The sequence below is a fragment of the Opisthocomus hoazin genome, chromosome W (assembly GCF_030867145.1).
Source record: "Opisthocomus hoazin isolate bOpiHoa1 chromosome W, bOpiHoa1.hap1, whole genome shotgun sequence".
Lineage (NCBI taxonomy): Eukaryota > Metazoa > Chordata > Aves > Opisthocomiformes > Opisthocomidae > Opisthocomus > Opisthocomus hoazin.
In genome coordinates, this window is record NC_134453.1 from 25,919,346 (window position 1) to 25,940,774 (window position 21,429).

The 21,429-nt window shown below is 45.3% G+C and overlaps 1 protein-coding gene across 1 annotated transcript in view; it reads left to right on the forward strand.

Moving 5' to 3' along the window:
• Nucleotides 1-21,429, forward strand: part of LOC142365569 (disabled homolog 2-like) — a 38,594-nt gene that overhangs the window by 14,882 nt on the left and 2,283 nt on the right. Inside the window, exons 2-13 of the mRNA XM_075446451.1 lie at nt 4,974-5,093; nt 6,231-6,370; nt 7,106-7,204; nt 7,518-7,649; nt 10,796-10,879; nt 11,122-11,144; nt 11,210; nt 15,665-15,727; nt 17,477-18,112; nt 18,960-19,113; nt 19,695-20,201; nt 20,723-20,814. Of these exons, the coding sequence (XP_075302566.1) occupies nt 4,974-5,093; nt 6,231-6,370; nt 7,106-7,204; nt 7,518-7,649; nt 10,796-10,879; nt 11,122-11,144; nt 11,210; nt 15,665-15,727; nt 17,477-18,112; nt 18,960-19,113; nt 19,695-20,201; nt 20,723-20,814 (2,051 nt within the window). The remainder of the gene's footprint in view (nt 1-4,973; nt 5,094-6,230; nt 6,371-7,105; nt 7,205-7,517; nt 7,650-10,795; nt 10,880-11,121; nt 11,145-11,209; nt 11,211-15,664; nt 15,728-17,476; nt 18,113-18,959; nt 19,114-19,694; nt 20,202-20,722; nt 20,815-21,429) is intronic.

Consider the following 21,429-nt stretch of genomic DNA (forward strand, 5'->3'; position numbering starts at 1 on the left):
TTCTCTGCATCCTCCCTCACCAGGACACCCGCCTCATTCAGCAGTGGTCCCACATTGTCCCTAGCCTTCCTTTTGCTGCTGATGTAGTTGAAGAAGCTCTTCTTGTTGTTTTTGACATCCCTTGCCAGCTTCAGTTCCAGGTGGGCCTTGGCCTTCCTCGTGGCATCCCTGCATGCTCTGACCACATTCCTGTATTCTTCCCAAGTGGCCTGTCCCTCTTTCCACATTCCATGGACCTTTCTCTTCCTTCTGAGCTCCGCTAGAAGCTCCTTGCTCAACCATGCAGGTCTCCTGCCTCCTTTTCTAGATTTCTTTCTCAGGGGGATGCACCGCTCCTGAGCATGGAGGAAGTGATGTTTAAACAGCGACCAGCACTCTTGGACCCCCCTGCCTTCGAGGGCCCTGACCCACGGGATTCCTCCCAGTAGCTCCTTGAATAGGGCAAAGTTAGCCCTCCGGAGGTCCAAGGTTTTCATCCTACTTATCGCCCTGCTTCTTCCAAATGCACTATTATACTTCTAATGTGGGTAGAATCATGCTAGTCAAGACTGGCCATTATTTGTAAATGTATCTGGCTTTACAGCTTTGACTCTTGCTAGTCATCGTATGTATTGCTGTTAGCCTTTAGTCTATTTCTTCAGCTGGGGAAAAAAAATAAAAATGAAGTGTTGAACTCACTCAAGTGGACAGCTTGTCTGCCAGCCTTCTGAAAACAGCTCTTCTGTCAAGAACTTGCTGACTAGAGATATTTCTAAGTATACATTGTGCAGGTCCTGATGCAGCCTTCTAACCGGAAGAACTTGATTAACTCTCAAGAAGGGGGGACGGGAACAACTTGCCTTGGAAGCATGTTCAGCACTTGAACTATTGCTGTGCTTCTGGTTACTACTTCATCCTAACAGACTATGTTGCACTTGGCAGTGAAAGCTTCTCTTGTCCTCTCCTGCCTTCTCAGATTCTAATTTGAGGTTAATATTTACATGCCATAACTCTTTAAGATGAATCATGTACTTGCAGTATCAAGGGACAAAGGAGGAGCATGGGCTGTGAAAAGGGCTAAGTATTAGAGTGCTGAGCAGGTGTTTAGTTTATCTGTCTTGCCTCTGAGTTTTTTCAGTGTCCCTAATGTCTTCTCAGGCAGCCTTTCATCAACATTAAAGCAATTATCTTTGCCTGTCTATTGGATGAAGATTATTGTCCATTCTTTAAATCCTGTGACAGACTACAGCCATAACAAAGATTCTCAATCCTCTGTGCACAGGACATAATCTAATCATTAAGGGTAGCTACTGTGTTGCCACCCCTTGCTCAAATAAGGCATAATTGTGAAAGCATCTCCTAAGGGAAACGAAATGTTGCTCAACAAAACTATTGGGCGCGTGCTTCAGTTCTTGCTAAGAAACTGGTATTGCAAGGATGTCTTGTCACTTCCAACAGCTCTCCTTGTAAGGAGTTCAGAGAAGATGCCAAGAGCATAGTATGCTTGAAGTTTAAGGCTGACTTTCCCAGGGTAGGTGTGTGGAAACGAAGTACAATGCTTGAATGGAGAATTGCCTGACTTCAGATAGTGGGTAACAGCTCATACTTCAAGGCCTACATGTTGAGGGCCTGAAATGGTCTTTTCCTAAGGAGTGATCAGTACTTGCTCTTAACAGAATAGTCCCTGTAGGAAAGGAGGGAGATGCTACTAATGGCCTCTCAACAAGCTCTTTCTGGAGTAAATTGAAAAGTGGGTGAGCATAATGTGGTGTGTATCTACTGGTACAGGTGAGAGTTTGGGGCACTTCTCCTAGAGTAGTAACATCCAGAAATCTGTGGTCTAAGACTTTTGAAATAGTGCATTTAGCATAGTAGTTAAAATGGGCCATACAATTGCATAGCAAGTAATTAAGCTGTGGTGATAGCAATGGGTTTATCTACATGGAGAAGATTCAAAAGACATCACTTAACAGTCTGCTGATGTAGTTGCTGTGGGAATGACCTTGCTCTTCACTATGCCAGTATAACTGAAGGCATGATTGTCCCTGCGTGAAAGCACATACATCTCTAATCCTGCAACACTGCTGGCTGTCTCTTTTCAGATGTACTCGGAATTCAAGTGTAATAGAACAGTTCTAGTCTCTTGTTGCCTTACACCTGCAGTCTGACTGAGGGAAGACAAAGGGACTGAGTACTGCAAAAGGAAGCCTCCAAGTGTGAGCAAGAACTGCAAACAGTTTTTTTAAAGTGAAGTTCTTTAGTTACTTGCATGGAGACCGCACCAGCACTTTCATTTAAGACAAACTTGTGTGACAAATACCTTGCACTGTAGCACAGCTTTAACTTGGATCTAAAGCATAGAATCCAAATTTAGTTGTGACTGAGACTCTCTTGTACCCCGAGCAGACTAGATTACTGCTAGATCAAGCTACATAATGGTGCTCCCTGCCCCAGTGAAATTTTGAAGTAAAGCCTGAGGGGATTTTGTGCTAGTCTAGTGGCTTAAATAAGATGTCAAGAAGTAGTTATTTAAAATATGAACTTGTGTTAAGGAAGCCTTTATCTATCCTTGCATTCTTAGTTTAGCAGCTAATTCTCTTGCTCCAGAGATATGATTCTCAAAGATACTGAGTTCTCCAAAGGTATGATAAATAACTGTCATGTACTGTGAGCTCTCACCAGGTGAGATGAGCTGTGCCAGACCTTAAATAGGAGAGTTGGTCCTGTAAACTGGTCAGAAAGCTGTCATTAACATTCTCAAACTGAATTGTTGACACTGAGAATGGCTGAACCCTTGTAAATACCCCCGTCTTGCACACAAGTCTGAGCTTCTCCACAGTATCCCATTCCCTGTCCTCCTGTACTGCTGGATAGAGGGGTAGAGAAATTGGGAGTGAAGTTGAGCCCAGGAAGAAGGGAGGGGTGGGGGGGAAGGTGTTTTTAGGACTTGGTTTTATTTCCTATTATCCTTCTCTGATTTGATTTATTGCCGATCAAAATCAATTTCGTCAAGTCTGTTTTGCCTGTGACAGTAAAATTGCTTGGTGATCTCCATGTCCTTATCTTGACCCATGAGCCTTTCATTGTAATTTTTCTCCCCCTGTTCAGTTGAGAAGGGGGAGTGATAGAGTGGCTTGGTGGGCACCTGGCATCCAGACAGGGTCAACCCACCACAACCCTTTTTGGTGCCCAATGTGGGGCATGAGGAATTCAAGATAAGGATAGTAATTGGGAGAGGTAACAGGCAAAACATGGATGGAACATAGCTAGAGAGGGAAGAGCAGAATGATTGTGGGGAATTTCAGTTGCTGTAATTGTGGTGAAGGGATGAGGGATGGATTGTGTGTAAGTTGTCCACTTTTGTTGGTGTTGTGATGATGTTATTTTGATTTTGGTGTGGGGAATTCTTTCTGTGCCAAGGGGCAGGGCGGTGGCATGCTACAGGTGTGGCTTCTGTGAGAAGCTGCTAGAAGCTTCCCCCATGTCCAATAAAGCCAGTGCCAGTCAGCTCCAAGATGGACCCACTGCTGACCAAGGCTGAGCCAATCAGCGATGTGGTAGCACCTCTGTGATAACATTTTTAAGAAGGAGGTGGGGAAAAAAAACTACTGCACAACATCAGCTGGGAGAGAGGAGTGAGAATATGTGAGAAATAACTCTGCAGACACCAAGGTCAGTGAAGAAGGAGGGGGAGGAGATGCTCCAGGCACCAGAGCAGAGTTTCCCCTGCAGCTTGTGGTGAAGGCCATGGTGAGGCAGGCTGTCCCCCTGCAGTCCATGGAGGTTAATGGTGGAGCAAATGTCCACCTGCAGCCCGTGGAGGACCCCACACCAGAGCAGGTGGATGTGCCTGAAGAAGGCTGTGACCTTGTTGGAAGCCCATGCCGGAGCAGGCTCCTGGCAGGACATGTGGACTCGGGGGGGGGGGGGGGGGGGGCACACACTGGAGCAGTCTATTCCTGAAGGACTGTACACTGTGGAAAATGGCCCATGCTGGAGCAGTTCATGAAAAACTGTAACCTGTGGGAAGAACTCATGTTGGAGAAGTTCATGGAGAACTGTCTCCCGTGAGAGAGAGCTGGAGCAGGGGAAGAGTGTGAGGAGGAAGGAGTGGCAGAGACAACATATGATGAACTGACCGCAACCCCCCATTCCCCATCCCCCTGTGCTGCTTGAGGGAGGAGGAGGTAGAGAAAATTGGGAGTGAAGTTGAGCCTGAGAAGAAAGAAGGGGTAGGGGAAGGTGTTTTAAGATTTGGTTTTATTTTCTTATTATCTTATTCTGATTTAGTAATAAATTAAATTAATTACCCTGAGTTGAGTCTGTTTTGCCCATGACGATAATTGGCGAGTAATTGCCCTGTCCTTATCTTGACCCACAAGCCTTTCATTGTATTTTTCTCTCCCCTGTCCAGCTGAGGAGGGGAGTGATAGAGTGGGCATCTGGCATCCAGCCAAGGTCAACCTACCACACCATCTTCCCCCACCTTGGGGTTTTGTGGCTGTCTGGGTCTATGGAGATAAGTGGTCTGGCGTCCATGGGATGGAGGCAGATGGCAGTAATGGAGTGATGACTAGAGCATAAAGATGACAACTGTCCATCTGGAGTTCTACCACTTTGGGACTGTAAAGTGAGGTCTTCCTTGTGTATATTTGCTCCTTCCTAGGTTATTTATTTGTTATTGCCCCTTAACTTTACTTCAGTCAGGTACTTACTGTGGCTGTATAACACCAGAGCTGGGTGTAGCTCTGCCAACTAAACTGGGGAAGCAGGATCACTGATGGGGAGGACTCTGCCTTGAGGTTGATGTTTCTTCTTTCCGGCGTGGAACTGGGCAGAATGTCCTAAAGCTCAGCTCCTGGAGAGCATGTCTTCAGGCATTAGTGGACTTCAGTGTTCAGCAGAAAAAAATGGACTAAGGTTTAATGAGAATACTTATTCTTCAAGGTAAAATATTATGCCTGCCTACTGATTGTTATCTGGACTTTTAAAAGCTACAGCAAGCATAGCTGATCACCATCTCATCATGTCTACTGAAACTACTACTACCAACATCCAGCCTGAGCAACAGGCTTCACTGAAAGCACAACCTTCAAAGAAGGAAAAAAAGAAAGGTAAGGAATACTTACCTCTTGAACACTTCCTCTAGTCAGTCTCCTTGATCTTTTGCACTTGCCTAAAACTAAGATCTCTCTCCCACTGTAGTTGAAATAATTCTGAGGTTTTAAGCTGACTGGAAGAATGAATAAATAAGCTAGTAAAATAAATATAGCCAGAAGGTTAGCTTTTAGTTTGAAAGGGCTTTTTCTAGCTTTAAGCTCTGAAGCTCTCGGTTCCACTTGCTAAATGACTCCTTTTCTGAGCCTGACAAGTCACCAAAAGCCTGGAGAAATTAAAGCCTGCTGAGGAGGTGACCAGACCCAGGACCATCCCAGTAGCTGTCAGTCTGAACCTGAATTAACTTCCTTCCCTTCCTCTAGAGGGAGTGACATACTGTAGTCCAGAGAAGCTAGAAAAATAATTTCATGAGAACTCTTGTAGATAAGATAATATATTTTCTTTATAGATTAGGTCATGTAAATGTAACTACCTCAAACAGAGGTACATACCTAGGCATACACTCTGAGTATGTTGAGCATGCAGAGGAGAAAACCAAGCAGTTCTGAGAAGTAGTGGGAACAGTGGAAATGGCAAATATAGCTAAAATATCAAGTGATTACAGGGATGGGGGTACCAGGACTTGTAGAAATGATGGTGCTGATGAAAGTTTTAGCACAGGGACTACTAGGTGATTCTTGCATGCCAGGAAGAGATCTGACTACACCAGAACTAGAGGCTAACATCTGAAAGGCTTATTGAACATCCTGTATGGCCATGGGAAGTACCACTTTGCTTGGTGTTGTTGCTTAGCACTTATATCTACTTGGCTGTTGCCTATAAATATTTTAGTCTCTTATGTGGCAAACAATTGTTCTTGAAGTCCCCAAATATTAAGCATTAGGCTCTGCTCTTTGAACTGAGGCCAGATTCTGTAAGAACACTGTAACCTTTAAGGAGTAACTGTCTTGCAGTGCATGCACTACTGGAAGGACTAAGGCTGTTATTCAGTTGCACTGAAGGGACAGTTTTAATATGTACTAACATGATGTATTTTTTTATATATTAAAAAAAGTTTTCAAAGCCACAACATAGACATTTCTCTTCAAAAAACAAACAAACAAAAAAACCCACAAGCCTTTCTCTATCTCCAGGGCCAGAAAAGACAGATGAATCTCTCTTGTCCAGATTCAAAGGTGATGGTGTAAGATACAAAGCTAAACTCATTGGCATTGATGATGTCCCAGAGACAAGAGGTGACAAAATGAGTCAGGATTCAATGATGAAGCTGAAGGTAAAAGTTTGAGCTGACATGTAAGGAACATCTGGGTAGCCTTCAGAAAGCTGATCAAATGGTCACTTTGGCATAACTTAAAATACAGCTTAATGGTAACATAGTAATAACAGCACCATCCTAGATGGACATTACTTCTAAAGCTGTAACCCCTTGCTCAAAGGACAGTGTTTCTCTAATGGCTTGGGAATACTCCTTTGGGTCTCCTGTTGGCATTCAGTATGGATGCTAATAGCATGAACTTGGTCACAAATAGTGAGCTTGGGTTTTGGGTAGGGGGGGGAACTTTGTGCAATTTGACATAAGAACTCAAAGCACAAGTTGACATCCTATGGCAATGGTGACACCAAGAGATATAGATAAGCCAAACAATAAATGAGACCCTGCGGCAACAAAGATGATTAATTCTGGAGAGCAGAACCCTCACATAGCTTCAGTTGGGCCATGAAAGCTGGTAAAGATGCTGCTACTGCAGCAGTTTTGTGAACTAAGATGGGAAGCTTTAAAGTTCCTAAACATTTACAGAGAAAACACAATCTAGTTCTGAGGTATCATTTCTAACCTAGTCAGGCATATTTTGCAAGAAGAATGCTGCTCTAATTGTACAGTTGCATAGGAATACCTAGATTAGCATTAGTACAGTCACAGCCGTGGGCTCATGAGAAATGTAAGGAAACAAGTTAAAGCTCAGTCTAACAGAAGTCTCATCAATACTTTGATATTCATCCTCTTCAGGGAATGGCAGTGGCAGCCCGCTCCCAAGGTCAACACAAACAGAAGATCTGGGTGAACATCTCCCTTGCTGGTATCAAGATAATAGATGAGAAAACCGGGGTAAGATATGACTCATTCTCTTAACGTGATTCTTAAAGCAAGTGAGGCACTTGGAAGTTAGGCCAATCTGAACTAGATTAATTAATAGCATTATGCTGCCCCCCTTCTGCATGTAACAATCGGCTTGTGGAATGGGTTGTAAAGCTGAAGCCTCCTGCCAGAAAGATAGCTACATCCTATTCTGGTTAGTCAAAGCCTGATAAACCTGAGTCTTGAACTGGAACCTTCTAACAATCTTAATTCTAACTATAGAGAAGAGCAGCTATTATGTCTCCTGCAGTTTAAACTAATATCCCCCTCCCTCTCATTTTAGGTCATAGAGCATGAGCATCCAGTAAACAAAGTCTCCTTTATTGCTCGGGATGTAACAGACAATCGTGCCTTTGGCTATATTTGTGGAGGAGAAGGCCAGCACCAATTTATTGCAATAAAAACAGCACAACAGGTATGGATCAGAGGCCCTTTTTCACTTGCTGTGAGTAATGCTATTGTGTAAACACTTAATATCTGATAACAGTGTAGTGGGTGGTAGCCCTATGAGGTGTAGGGGAACATCAGCACAGATAGATTGCCTCTTCCCCTAGAGAAGGGCAGTGGGAATTGACTGTATCACAACTGGATTTTTTATCTTGTTCCGCTTCTCTGTAGTCCAGGATAAAAACACTCAAGTAGCCTTGCTTACTATGATTGATCTTGCTTAACATGTCCGTGCACCATGAAAGTCATTAGTGAGATGAATGGAGCCATTATCATGGGCTTTCCTGTACAGTAGCCTGTTGCTGTCAGTGAGAATGCTAATTCTTGAGTCAGATATCCAGAGCTTCATTTGCAATTAGCAGGAAAGAAGTTAGAACCACACTAGTCTAGTTCTCATAATGCTTTGTCTTGTGCAACAGAGTTTCTGGGGTCAATGAATGGCAGGTCTGGTTCTCCTTGAGTTACTTCTGGGAGGGATTCTGATCTTTCTGTTACAGGATATCTGTATGGGGGGGAAAACCATATGCAGGGTCTGTCTCTATGAAGAGAAGTTGTGCATAAGCAGTACTGAAAACAAGTACTTGGAATTACTGCTGAGTATTATGCAGTTTCCTAAATGGCATGAACTGAAGTTGAATATTTATCATTTATTAGCTTGTCATTATAATGTCTTTTCAAGTCATTAAAATGACTATTATAGAGCCAAGGCTTCAAAGTTAGTAATTTCCTCATACTCATCCCTGCCTGCCCTCCTGGAGAACTGTTGGCAGCTTCAGATCAACTACATGTGAGACTGAAGGATTCCTTGTTGGAGCATGTTATTACTTTAGTAATAGCTGTAACATGCTCTCCTAAGCCTGTTTTATTACTTTATCAGTCTTGTGTTGTACTGGCTTCACTGGAATTGTAGGTCAAGTACAAAAGCCTTCTGTGTGTGCTCTGGAGTGGAGTCTGCTCTCTGAGCTTTTCACCATGGGGTGCTACTTGCCAGCCTATAAGCTTAGCCAAACTGTAGAAAGCTCTTGACTTGCTGCTAGTTGTTTTTAACACAAACTGGTCTAGCTGATAAGTAAGGACTTCCGCAGCTCTAGACTGCTGCAGCTGTATTGTTTGTCAAAGGTGATAACTCTTGAAATGGCTCTTCCTGCAGTTGCACGTCTGAAACCCTTGATTAGGAGAGGATGATGCTCACATGTAAACAGTGAGATCTGTTCAACAGATTATCTGCTTGAGCTAAGGTAGTGCCTGAACATGAGGACTTGTCCTACTCTTAGATACTGACACAGCTGTTATGTGCCTCAAGCAAAAGATCCAAATCAGTGTAGCTGAACCTGCCACTATCTTGGCAACTACTCAAAACTTTCTTGTTAATGGGTGTGCAGGGAATGCAGTGCCTTTCTAATTGACACTACATTTCTATCCTGATACAGATATCACTTAAAACTGGTGTCTGCTCCACACATTTGAGGTGATGATAACCTTACCATACGCTTGCATCACTGATTTACCACTTGCAGAGTGTTTAAATGTAGTACTAGCTATAGAAGCTTTCTCCAGGTTCAGTCTTGGAGTTGGTAGAAAACAGAGGGATGTAAATTGCTTTCCTTATGAGACTACCAAAGGGCTTGGATACCCTTTGCACTTTTGAGGAAATATGATTAGGACTTGCTGTGTACTTATGAAATGTTGTGCTACATGCTTCTAGCAAAAAAAAAACCAAAACCATAGGCTTTCCACAAGTACAGTCACTTTCCCTGGGGAGTTAACAGTTCTAAGCTGGTTGTGCCCCATTACCCTTGGATTCTGCATAACAGAGCTTATGCAGAGACTAGATAGTCATTTATACTCTTGCTTTTTCCTGTTATCTCAACCTTAGTGTTGCACCATTGTTCGGTTTGGCCTGGATAAATGCCAGGTGCCCACCAAAACCACTCTATCACTCCCCCTCCTCAACTGGACAGGGGAGAGGAAATATGATGAAGAAGGGTCAAGATAAGGACAGGGAGACATCACTCACCAATTACTGTCATGGGCAAAACAGACTGAACTTGTGGAGAAAAGGAAGTTTAATTCATCACCAATCAAATCAGAGGAGGATAGTGAGAAATAAATCCAGATCTTAAAACACCTTCCTCCCACCCCTCCCTTCTTCCTGGGCTCAACTTCACTCCCATTTCTCTACCTCCTCCCCTCGAGCAGCACAGGGGGACAGGGAATGGGGGTTATGGTCAGTCAGTTCATCACACATTGTCTCTGCCGCTCCTTGTCCTTCAGGAGGAGGACTCCTCACTCTCTTCCCCTGTTCCAGCGTGAAGGTTCCTCTCACGGGAGACAGTTCTCCACAAACTTCTCCAATGTGAGTCCTTCCCAGGGGCTGCAGCTCTTCACAAATTGCCCCAGCATGGGTCCCCTCCACGGGGTGTAGTCCTTCAGGAAACAGGCTGCTCCAGTGTGGGTCCCCCATGGGGTCACAAGCCCTGCCAGCAAACCTGCTGCAGAGTGGGCTCCTGGTCTGCAGGTCCTGGCAGAAGCTCCACGGGGGTCACAGCTTCCTTCAGGCATCCACCTGCTCTGGCATGGGGTCCCTTCCATGGGCTACAGGTGGATATCTGCTCCACTGTGGACCTCCATGGACTGCAGGGGGACAACCTGCCTCACCATGGTCTTCAGCACAAGTTGCAAGGGAAGGCTCTCTGCTCCGACATTTCGGGCACCTCCTCCCCCCCCCTCCTTCTTCACTGACCTTGGTGTCTGCAGAGTTGTTTCTCTCACATAGTCTCACTCCTCTCTCCTCACTGCCATTTCACCCCCAAGTTTTTTTCTTCCCCTTCTTAAATATATTATCACAGAGGCGCTACCACCGTTGCTGTTTTGCTTGGCCTCGGGCAGCAGCAGGTCCGTCTTAGAGCCAGCTAGCTCTGGCTTTATCAAACATGGGGGAAGTTTCTCGCAGCTTCTCACAGAAGCCACCCCTATAGCCCCCCCGCTGCTACCAAAACCTTGCCATGCAAACCCATAACAACCGTTTAGGAAAGTTTGGCTTGCTGCTTCCTGGACTTCTACTGAAGCAAGCTGTGAAGTAGTACGTGGCCTAAAATCTATATTATTTTTCAGGCTGAGCCTCTAGTTGGTGATCTAAAGGACCTCTTCCAGCTAATATATAATGTGAAGAAGAAGGAAGAGGAAGATAAGAAAAAGGCAAGTAAAACTATAGAAACTGCTTTAGTATGCATAGAAATAAAGCTTGTTTCAGCTTTGGCTTTGTTTTTGGGCTCTTGCGAGACTTGACACTAAGCTCTGTCTAGATGCAGGATCACTTGAGGCTATTGGTTGGTAGCTGTACCAGCAGTTTGATCACCTCCTAGATCTGGTAAGACCTCCAAAGCAGGCGGCTTTGGATATTCTATGTGATGTATAGGTACTAAAAGCCTTGTCTTTAGAGTGAAGAAGCAAGTAAGACTGAGTGAGATAAGTCGTTCCAACTCGGCCTCACTTCATTACTTACTGATGCAGCTCTGACTCACCGAGGGTGGGGACAAGAGTGACGGCAGCCAAATCCTCCTTCACATACACGAGCAGCCCTCAGGGAGCATGAGCGAACAGGAGTGTAGCGAACAGGGTGTAGCGCGACAGTTTGGGCAGGCAGGGCGTGCAGGGAAGGTGTGCGGGCAGGGTGCAGTCGTCCTCTTGGCTCTGAAGGGTACCTTGACTAGTGGATTTCGCCCTCCCAGGAGAAGACCTAGTCATGGTTTCCACTTGCATGAAAGCCATCACCAGAAGGAGTGTGGCAACCCAGACAAAGGTGCCACACAAACATACAGCTGTCCAGGTCTCCAGCTGCAGGGAGTGCCTCAACCTGGCACTCGTACCGGAGGATGGCACTGACAACAGCAGGGTTTGGTGTGACGAGGTAAATGATATGCTCAGCCTGGTGGCAGAGCTGAAAGAGGAAGCAGAGAGTCTGAGGAGTATCAGGGAGTGTGAGAGGGAGATAAATTGCTGGAGCCACACCCTGTCATCCCTGAGGCCAAGGCAGCAGGAGGCAGCTCCACAAGAAGCACAGGATCACCCTACCCACTTGCCACCAAGCAGAATGAGGGGACCTAAGAGACGGGGGGAATGGGAACAGGTCTCTGCTCAGGGTGGCAGGCGAATCGCCTCCCAGCCTCCCTCACCTACCCAGTTGCCCTTAAGCAACAGATACAGGGTTCTGGAATGAGAGGGCCCGGCAAATGAGGATATGTGTGAAGGTGCATCCAGGGACTTGCCTAGGGCGAGTCAGTCAGCCCCATGCATTATGACTGCCCTGGTTAAGAAAAGAAAAAAAGGGTGGTTGTCACAGGCGATTCCCTTCTGAGGGGAACAGAGGGCCCGATATGCCAAACAGACCCATCCCACAGGGAAGTCTGCTGCCTCCCTGTGGCCCGGGTTAGGGATGTTGCTAGGAAACTCCCTGGTCTGGTGAGGCCCTCTGATTATTACCCGCTGTTGGTAATGCAGGTTGGCAGTGATGAGATCACGGAGAGAAGTCCCAAGGCCAACAAAAGGGACTTCAGGGCACTGGGGCGATTGGTTGAAGGATGAGGGGCACAGGTGGTGTTTTCCTCAGTCCCATCAGTGGCAAGGAAGAGCACTGAAAGGGGCAGGAAAACTCACCTGGTTAACAGGAGGCTCAGGGACTGGTGCCATTGGTGGAATTTTGGTGGGGTTTTTTTGATCATGGGGAAGTTTACACGGCACCAGGCCTGCTGGCTACAGATGGAGTCCAGCTGTCTCAAAGGGGAAAAAGGATTCTTGCCCACGAGCTGGCAGGGCTCATCAAGAGGGCTTTAAACTAGGTTTGAAGGGGGAAGGGGACATTGCCCAGCTCACTAGGGATGAGCCCAGGCATGGCATGCCGGGGTTGGGGGTGAAATGTATAGCCCAGCTCAAATGCATCTCCACCAATGCGTGCAGCATGGGCAACAAACAGGAGGAGCTGGAAGCCATTGTACAGCAGGACAGCTATGACTTGGTCGCCATCACAGAAACATGGTGGGATAACTCTCATGACTGGAGTGCTGCAGTGAATGGCTATAAACTCTTTAGAAGGTACAGGCGAGGAAAGAGAGGCGGTGGGGTGGCACTGCATGTGCAACATAGCGGAGACGAAGCAGTCTAGGAGGTTCCTGGAGTGTGTGGAAGATAACGTTCTGATGCAGCTGGTAAGCGAGCCTACCAGGGGAGGTGCCTTGCTAGACCTGCTGTTTACTAACAGAGAAGGACTGGTGGGAGATGTGGTGGTCGGAGGCTGTCATGGGCTTAGCGACCATGAAATAATAGAATTCTCGGTTCGAGGTGAAGTTAAGAGGGGGGCCAGCAAAACCACCACCATGGACTTTCAGAGGGCAGACTTTGGCCTGTTCAGGACACTGGTTGAGAGGGTCCCTTAGGAGAGAGTCCTGAAGGGAAAAGGGGTCCAGGCAGGCTGGACATTCTTAAAGGAAGAAGTCCTAAAGGCACAGGAGCAGGCTGTCCCCATGTGCCGCAAGACAAACTGGCAGGGAAGACGACTGGCCTGGCTGAACAGGGAGCTCTTGCTGGGACTTCAGGAAAAAAAGGAGGGTTTTCCACTTTTGGAAGAAGGGACAGGAGACTCAAGAAGAGAACATGGATCTTGTTAGGTTGTGCAGAGAGGAAATTAGAAAGGCAAAAGCCCAGCTAGAACTCAGGCTGGCCACTGTTGTAAGGGACAACAAAAAATGCTTTTACAAATATATTAACAATAAAAAGAGGGCCAAGGAGAGTCTTCATCCCTTACTGGAAGCGAGGGGGTATATTGTCACCAAGGATGAAGAAAAGGCTGAGGTACTTAATGCCTTCTTTGCCTCGGTCTTTAATAGTCATACTGGTTATTCCCAGGGTAGTCAGCCCCCAGTGCTGGAAGATAGGGATGGAGAGCGGAACAAACCTCCCATAATCCAGGAGGAAGCAGTTAGTGACCTGCTATGCCAGCTGGACACTCACAAGTCTATGGGGCCAGATGGGATCCAGCCAAGAGTGTGGAGGAGCTGGCCGTGCCACTCTCATCATCTGTCAGCAGTCCTGGCTAACAGGGGAGGTCCCAGATCGCTGGAGGATTGGCAGTGTAACACCCATCTACAAGAAGGGCTGGAAGGAGGATCCCATGAACTACAGGCCTGTCAGCCTGACCTCAGTGACGGGCAAGATTATGGAGCAATTCATCCTGAGTGCTCTCACCAGGCATGTGAAGGACAACCAGGGGATCAGGCCCAGCCAGCATGGGTTCATGAAAGGCAGGCTTGACCAACCTGATCTCCTTCTATGACCAGCTCACCCACCTAGTGGATGAGGGAAAGGCTGTGGATGTTGTCTACCAGGACTTCAGTAAGGCCTTTGACACTGTTTCCCCACAGCATCCTCCTGGCCAAACTAGCTGCCCATGGTTTGGATGGGAGTACTCTTTGCTGGATACAAAAACTGGCTGGATGGCTGAGCCCAGAGAGTGGTGGTGAATGCAGTTCAATCCAGCTGGCAGCTGGTCATTAGTGGTGTTCCCCAGGGCTCAGTTTTGGGTCCGGTCTTAACATCTTTATCAATGATCTGGATGAGGGGATTGAGTGCTCCCTCAGGAAGTTTGCAGATGACACCAAGCTGGGTGGGAGTGTCAATCTGCTGGAGGGTAGGAAGGCTCTGCAGAATGACCTGGACAGGCTGGATCAGTGGGCCGAGGCCAACTGTACAAGGTTCAACAAGGCTAATTGCTAGGTCCTGCACTTGGGTCACAACAACCCCATGCAACACTACAGGCTTGGGGAAGAGTGGCTGGAATGTTGCCAAGCAGAAAAGGACCTTGGGGTCTTGGTCGACAGCCGGCTGAACATGAGCCAGCAGTGTGCCCAGGTGGCCAAGAAGGCCAACAGCATCCTGGCTTGTATCAGGAATAGTGTGGCCAGCAGGAGTAGGGAGGTGATCGTGCCCCTGTACTCGGCCCTGGTGAGACTGCACCTCGAGTACTGTGTTCAGGTTTGGGCCCCTCACTGCAAGAAGGACACTGAGTTGCTGGAGAGTGTCCCGAGAAGGACAACGAGGCTGGTGAGGGGTCTAGAGCACAAGTCTTATGAGGATCGGCTGAGGGAGCTGGGGCTGTTTAGTCTGGAGAAGAGGAGGCTGAGGGGAGACATCATTGCTCTCTACAACTACCTGAAAGGAGGTTGTAGTGAGGCAGGTGTTGGTCTCTTCTGCCAGGTAACTAGCGATAGGATGAGAGGCAATGGCCTCAAGTTGTGTCTGGGGAGATTTAGATTAGATATTGGGAAAAATTTCTTTACTGAAAGAGTGGTCAGGCATTGGAACAGGCTTCCCAGGGAGGTGGTTGAGTCCCCATCCCTGGAGGTGTTTAAAAAACGTGTAGATGTGGCACTTCGGGATATGGTTTAGTAGGCATGGTGGTGTTGGGTGGATGGTTGGACTTTATGATCTTAGAGGTCTTTTCCAACCTTAATGATTGTATGATTCTAGGTGTGCTGCTGCAATGCAACTATTTTTGACTTTCTGCTAGCATTATGGAGGCAACATCAGATGCCCAGTTGCATTGGAAATGGGAGTAAAAGGGGTCTCCAGAACTAGTATTAAGTAATGATCTCCTTCATACCTCCTCTTTCAATTACTTGCTTTTTCAGGCCTTTAAGTTGCTTGGTTAAGGCAAGCTTTGATATTCCAATTATCATTGACATTGTTGTCCATTTATTGCAGAATGGTAGCAAAGCACTACCTGCTGATCAAGCTGACAAACTGAAACTGATAGGTTAAATTTTATAGCTTTGTGCTGATGCCATTAAGGAATTCATAATTGACTGTCCCACAGTGTGTTGGAAATGCAGTATTTATGGATGTGTTTGCAATAGATCTGCGTAATTCTTGATTCTTGCTCTTGCAAGAACTGTAACAGATACTTATTTTTTCAATATTTCTGGCTTCAAGGGAGTTGACCAGATGGACTTGTTTGGGGATATGTCAACACCTCCTCATGTGAGCAGTCCCACAGTAAGTAGAATCTATCTTAGCTGTCTTGTTATTTATTTGCGAGCAATCTTTGCCCTAGTAATAGATGTGTTCTGGTGGCTTTTTTGTGATTTGTTTTTTTACTTGGTTAGTCCTGGTTTCATCACGACATCTGTTTAACTGTCATCAGTGTACAAATGTCTTAAGGCTGTAATAGTATCTATTACTGACTAGAGTAGCCAATGTCTTTCTTATCCCGCAGAGTTCACTTGAGACTGTGTGACAGAGATGATCCTGTATTGTTAGTCAGATGCATTTAGAAATATTTACTAGCAGTACATGCCTCTGCTGTTATGAGAGAGATATTACAGAAACTCAACTGAAGACCCTTAATGCTGAAGCTCATTTTAAGGACAAGCAAATGCTTTAAGTCCCTCAGAGTGGACTCCTGTTCATTCTAGATGGGTGGCTCTAGCTCATTATATGGCCTAACTCCACAAAAGTATGCATTTAGCTTGTCATAGCTCAGTGTGACCCCCAAAATCTTACTGGCTTATTCTAGTACTATAAGCCACCATCAGCCATGATCCAATTGGTGCTGCAGTAGTTTTCAGTCCAGCTGGTGACCAAGTCTTACCCTTCTACTGCCAACTTGGTGGAGAAGATGGCATGTTCACCTCTTCCACCTGCACATAGCTCCCTAATCTTACTCCAAAGCTGAGATTGCAACTTGAAGTCATGCTAAAGCAGTGTGACTTCACAACTTGTCAAAACAAAGGGCTAGAAACCAGGGCTTGTTGACTCAAGTGAAAGCTGTTGTGGTTTAACCCAGCAGCTGGCAACTAGGACCATGCAGCCACTTGCCAGTAACTAGGATCACGCAGCTGCTCTCTCACTCCTCCCCCCTAGTGGGATGGGGAGGAGAATGGGAAAAAGTAAAACTTGTGGGTTGAGATAAACATGGTTTAATAAGACAACAAAGGAAATACTAATAATAATGAATATGCAAAACAAACAATACACAATACAATTTTTTTTTCTGGCTGCCTGACAACCAATTGTGTAGCTAGTCCCCAAGCAGTGATCACAGAATATGTAATTCGTGAATGTTGTGGAACTCCCGGGGGAAAAGAAACAAACTCATAGAAAAGTTCAAACTCCTGGGGGGGAGGAATCATGAAAAAGAGGATTCATGCCCCTGGCCCATCTCCATTCATAAACTGAGCATGATGTCTATGGTATGGAGTATTTCCAATTGTCAGCTTGAGCTAGCTGCCTGGCTGTGCTCCTTCCCAGCTCCTGCACATCTGCTCATTAGCTGAATATGGGAGACTGGAAAAAGTCCTTGAAATCATAGCAACAACTTAAAACATCAGTGTGTTATCAACATGCTTCTACTAAATCCAAAACACAGTAGTTACTGGGAGGAAAATTAACTCTATCCCAGCTGAAACCAGGACAAAAGCCTAGGTACAATTAGTGCTTAATGACTCTAGGGTCTCTAGGCTGTAGAACAAGATCCCTTAGTTAAATATATCAGATGCTTAAAATAGGTGCTTTTAACATTGAGCTTCTGACACTAAGTAGCTGTGACTTAACCACAGCTTGTGGTGCTTGCCTTAATGGCTTATAAGATGAAGCTTTAATGTAACTTCATGGTGACACTGAATACTTATTAGTATGATGTGTTGGATACCAGGATCCCCTTTTGCAGCTATTTTCCTTCAGCTTGTATACTATGCAGCAAGTAATACATAAAGCTAACTTTATTTTTTCTTTCTGAACAAATAGGAAACTAAAGAGATTCTGTTAGTGGATCTAAACTCTGAAATTGAGACCAAACAGACTTTTGTAAAAGAGGATCTCTTCTTTTATGGCATCACAACCTCTCTTCCACAACCAAAGCCACAGCCACCCTTCTTGCCTGAGAGTTCTTTCTCTACCAGTCTCTGCTTCTTTCCCACACCTAATCCAGACCCTTTCAGTGATGATCCTTTTGCACAGCCAGACCAACCTATGCTGCCTTTATTTGATTCTCTAAAATCTGCTGATCAGAAGAAGGAAAGTCTGAGTACCTTGACACCGGTGGGTAATAGTGCTTCAAATGGTGATATTGACTACTTTGGTAAACAGTTTGACCAGATTTCTAATAGAACTGGCAAACAAGAAGCACTAACAAACCAGTGGCCATTTGAGAGTAAGTTGCCTGCAGCAAAAACTCCAAATGGGATACCAGAGAGAGAACAGAATGGCTTTCTTAAAGCCCTGTCAAACCTGTTTGTGGAAGGCCTTTCCAAAGGAGTATCTCTGCAGAATGGAATAAAACTGGATTCTGAAAGCAACATCCAGCTCATGTCACATGAGTCTATAACAATTAGCCCACCACCACAAAGCACCAAGCCAGGAGGAGGAAGGAGGTCTGTCAAGGTGAACAATGTTCAAGTAATTAATGGTGATATGCATGCTGTTACTTAAAGAAGCTGGGTGAAGGAAGCTTTTCTTTCTTTGTACTATGTAACTGGCTAAACAGCTTCACAGCACATCTGCTGTTTCACCTGCCATGCTTACTCTAACCTCTCTACAGCCATGGTACATTCTAACATTCATGAATGCTTCATAGTAGCTATGGTCACTAAATTATATACTTTCTTCCTTAATGCTGCCATACTTCTGTAAAAGTCTGGTAAGTATACTGCTATGTATGTTATCACTTGATATCATGTCAGAACCTGTTATGATAGTTGTATGCTCATCAGCCTGTGGTTTCATAACAATGAGGTACTAGTACTAGCTTACAGAAACCTATGTAGTTTTGCAGTACCTGCCTACTGTGGACAATCTCAATTACTTGCCTGATTAGACACAGGGTGGGTCTGGGTCAGCTGCATTTGTCTTGCACCAAAATGATGCAAAACTCAGTTGCTGACCTTGCCACAACTGCAGGGGTCACTGCAGACTGAGCAAGAATGTTGGGGGAAGTGGGGGTGGACTGGGGAGCTCACTGTGCTAGCAAATAATTCAGTCACTTTAAGTCTTATTCTTCTGCTGTTGACTTGTAACTACTGTGTATTATACCTACTTAATGCCATGCATCTCAGTAGGTGTGAACAAAATGGTAAGATTTGAAACTCTTGTACTTGGTCTCTAAAGGATACATCAAATTTCCCTGCTCTGCTGTAGCTGAAATAAAAGCTTGTAGCTCTGAACTGATGGGTCTTGATCTAGCTAGCATGTGTTCTGCCATGCTATCTCACAACATCCTTTTTCTTTCTAGACTGCCTCAAATGACTTACTTAGCTCAGACTTGTTTGTACCAACTACAGAGAGCTTCAGCTTGACCTCAGTGACACAGATAGGACCTGTGCTAACTAATCCACTGGACCTCTTCAAAACAAGTCCTACCACAGCACCTCCATTGGCTGGTCTAGGTTAGTTCACAAAGTGAAGCTCTTGCTCCAGTCTAAGATATCTGTTAACACCAACACAGGGGTTCTAGTTGTCCTTTAATTCACGTGCAGTGCCCTGCCCTTTAATTCATGTGCTGTCTACCCTAAACTATTAAATTCTGTGAATAGAGCCCTAAACTTTGCATCCTTAACTGGAACAGGGTGTTTTGCTTAAACTTTGACAGCAGCTTGCTGCTTTAGGTTTGCAAGGTTCAAGTGTGCCAAGCACAACTTGGGAGGCCAGGGTAGCACTACCGCAGAGTCTTAGTTAATTTGTGTAAATGATTACTATATGGTAAATACTTAGTCCCAGAACAGAAGTGATAGATGTATGTTTCTACTCCTATCAACCTCAGTTCTGTTCTTCCAGGACCAAAATGGAGCCAAGTAAAAAAGTTAACCCCCTTCTCCCCCTTCCAATGACTTAATTTTGAGTGTAAATCAACAGTGTTTTGCAAATAGCACATGAAAAATGTTTTACTGGTACCCTTGGTGGAATTGATACATTCCTACTTGAGGTCTTCAGATCACTGAAGTGCTGTGTAACAACAATCTCCCCCCAGGTGGCTTGCCAGTAACTTCATCACCATGGAGTGCACAGACATCTGCCTTCACTCAGGCTGCATCAGTCTTTCCTGTGTCTATTATCCCTTCTCAGCCTACAGAATTTACTCAAGCAATGCCAAGCTGGAGTCAGCCTGCATCTTTTGGTCCAGCAGCCTCTCAGACCTCTGGTCTCTGGGCAAAGCCAGCACAAGTCCCATCTACTTCATGGGCACAGCCATCCAGTGCTGTAAATCCCTTCCAGAGTAGTGTGTTCCCATTTTCAACACTACCTGCTCAGACCTCATCTGTACTACCCTCCATGTCAACAACAACTAGCCCACCTCAGCTGCCACCTAGAAGTGCACCTCAGAAGGAGCTGTTCAAAAGAGAGAGTGATGCTTTTATTGCTCTGGATCCACTTGGTGATAGAGAGATGAAGGATGTCAAGGAAATGTTCAAAGACTTCCAGCTGACAAAGCCACCTGCAGTACCAGCAAGGAGAGGAGAGCAGCAAAGCCTTTCAGGTGCTTCTCTTTCAGCAATTATTTTAATAGTAAAGTAGGCATTCCTTAAGATAATACAGATCACGATGACATGGAAGCTAGCAAGCCGTCTGCTAGAATGACTGAAAATCTTTTTTTTTTTTTTTCCTGCTTGGATAGCTGCTCAGACAGTGGGATGGCTGATCACTATTCCTTTCTGATAGAACTAAAAATCTGATTTAATGGTTACTGAAACAGAGTTAAAGGATTATCTCCCCTAATAATGTTAAAGAATTTACCAATGTCAGTGGCCAAACACTGACACCTAGTGCCTAAACTACTTGACTAGACTGAGGTAAACTAGGTCTGTACAGTGTTAGAAGTCCCATCTAGCTTAAGTGTACTGAGGAACAAGCAGGAGATAAAATTGTGGGGCCATTCAAAGCAACTTCTGTGTGGGTTTTTTTGTGCACCTAATTAGATGAGCTTTGGTGTTGCTATACAGACAGAGCCAAGTACTTGTTAAAGCTGTTTAGTGATATAGCAGTATGTCTCTCCCCTAGAACCACCAAAACCTGTTACCCGACAAACTGTGCTGCCAGCTGATGGCCTGTTTGAAAATCAAGCTAAAACAGACCTTTTCAGTGCCTCATCTGTAAGTAGTAAAAAACCAAACACCACCACCCACTCACCCCTGCCTCCCCCTCCCCCCCAAGGAGTCTGTAACCAGTTCCCCAAGCTGCAAGCCCTACCAGGAAGTTCTTCAGCCCTGTATTGGGAGCTTCTACAGAAGACTGTAAAATAATGCAGCTGAAGAAGTCTTCCACTTTGGCTATGCTTACTTCTCTGCAGAGTAGACTGAGTGTGTGCTGTGCAGTTCTTTAGCTGAATAAATAGGAGGCTCCCATGTTTAGTACTCCCTGAGGGAGGAAGTGGCTTTACCACATTACTCCATTTGGGATACAGCACTTGAAGCCCTTAGTGGAAACTCTGGATCAATTCTGGAATGCTAACTTAAGACATCTAGCATTTGGCTAATACAGACCTCATCATGACTATACTGGCTTAGCTCCAAATGAGTGTTCATTAAGCACACATGGCTTTTCTGAAAAATACATTGCCTCAGACTAGGATAGCTGTTAACATGGATTTAGAGCCCTTTTCTCTTGTTAAAGCAGTATAGTTAATGTTTATTTAGCAGCCACTCTGCAGTATTCTTTTTCCAGAAGGTGTTTGGAACAGAAACTATCTGCTACACATGTAGAATAAA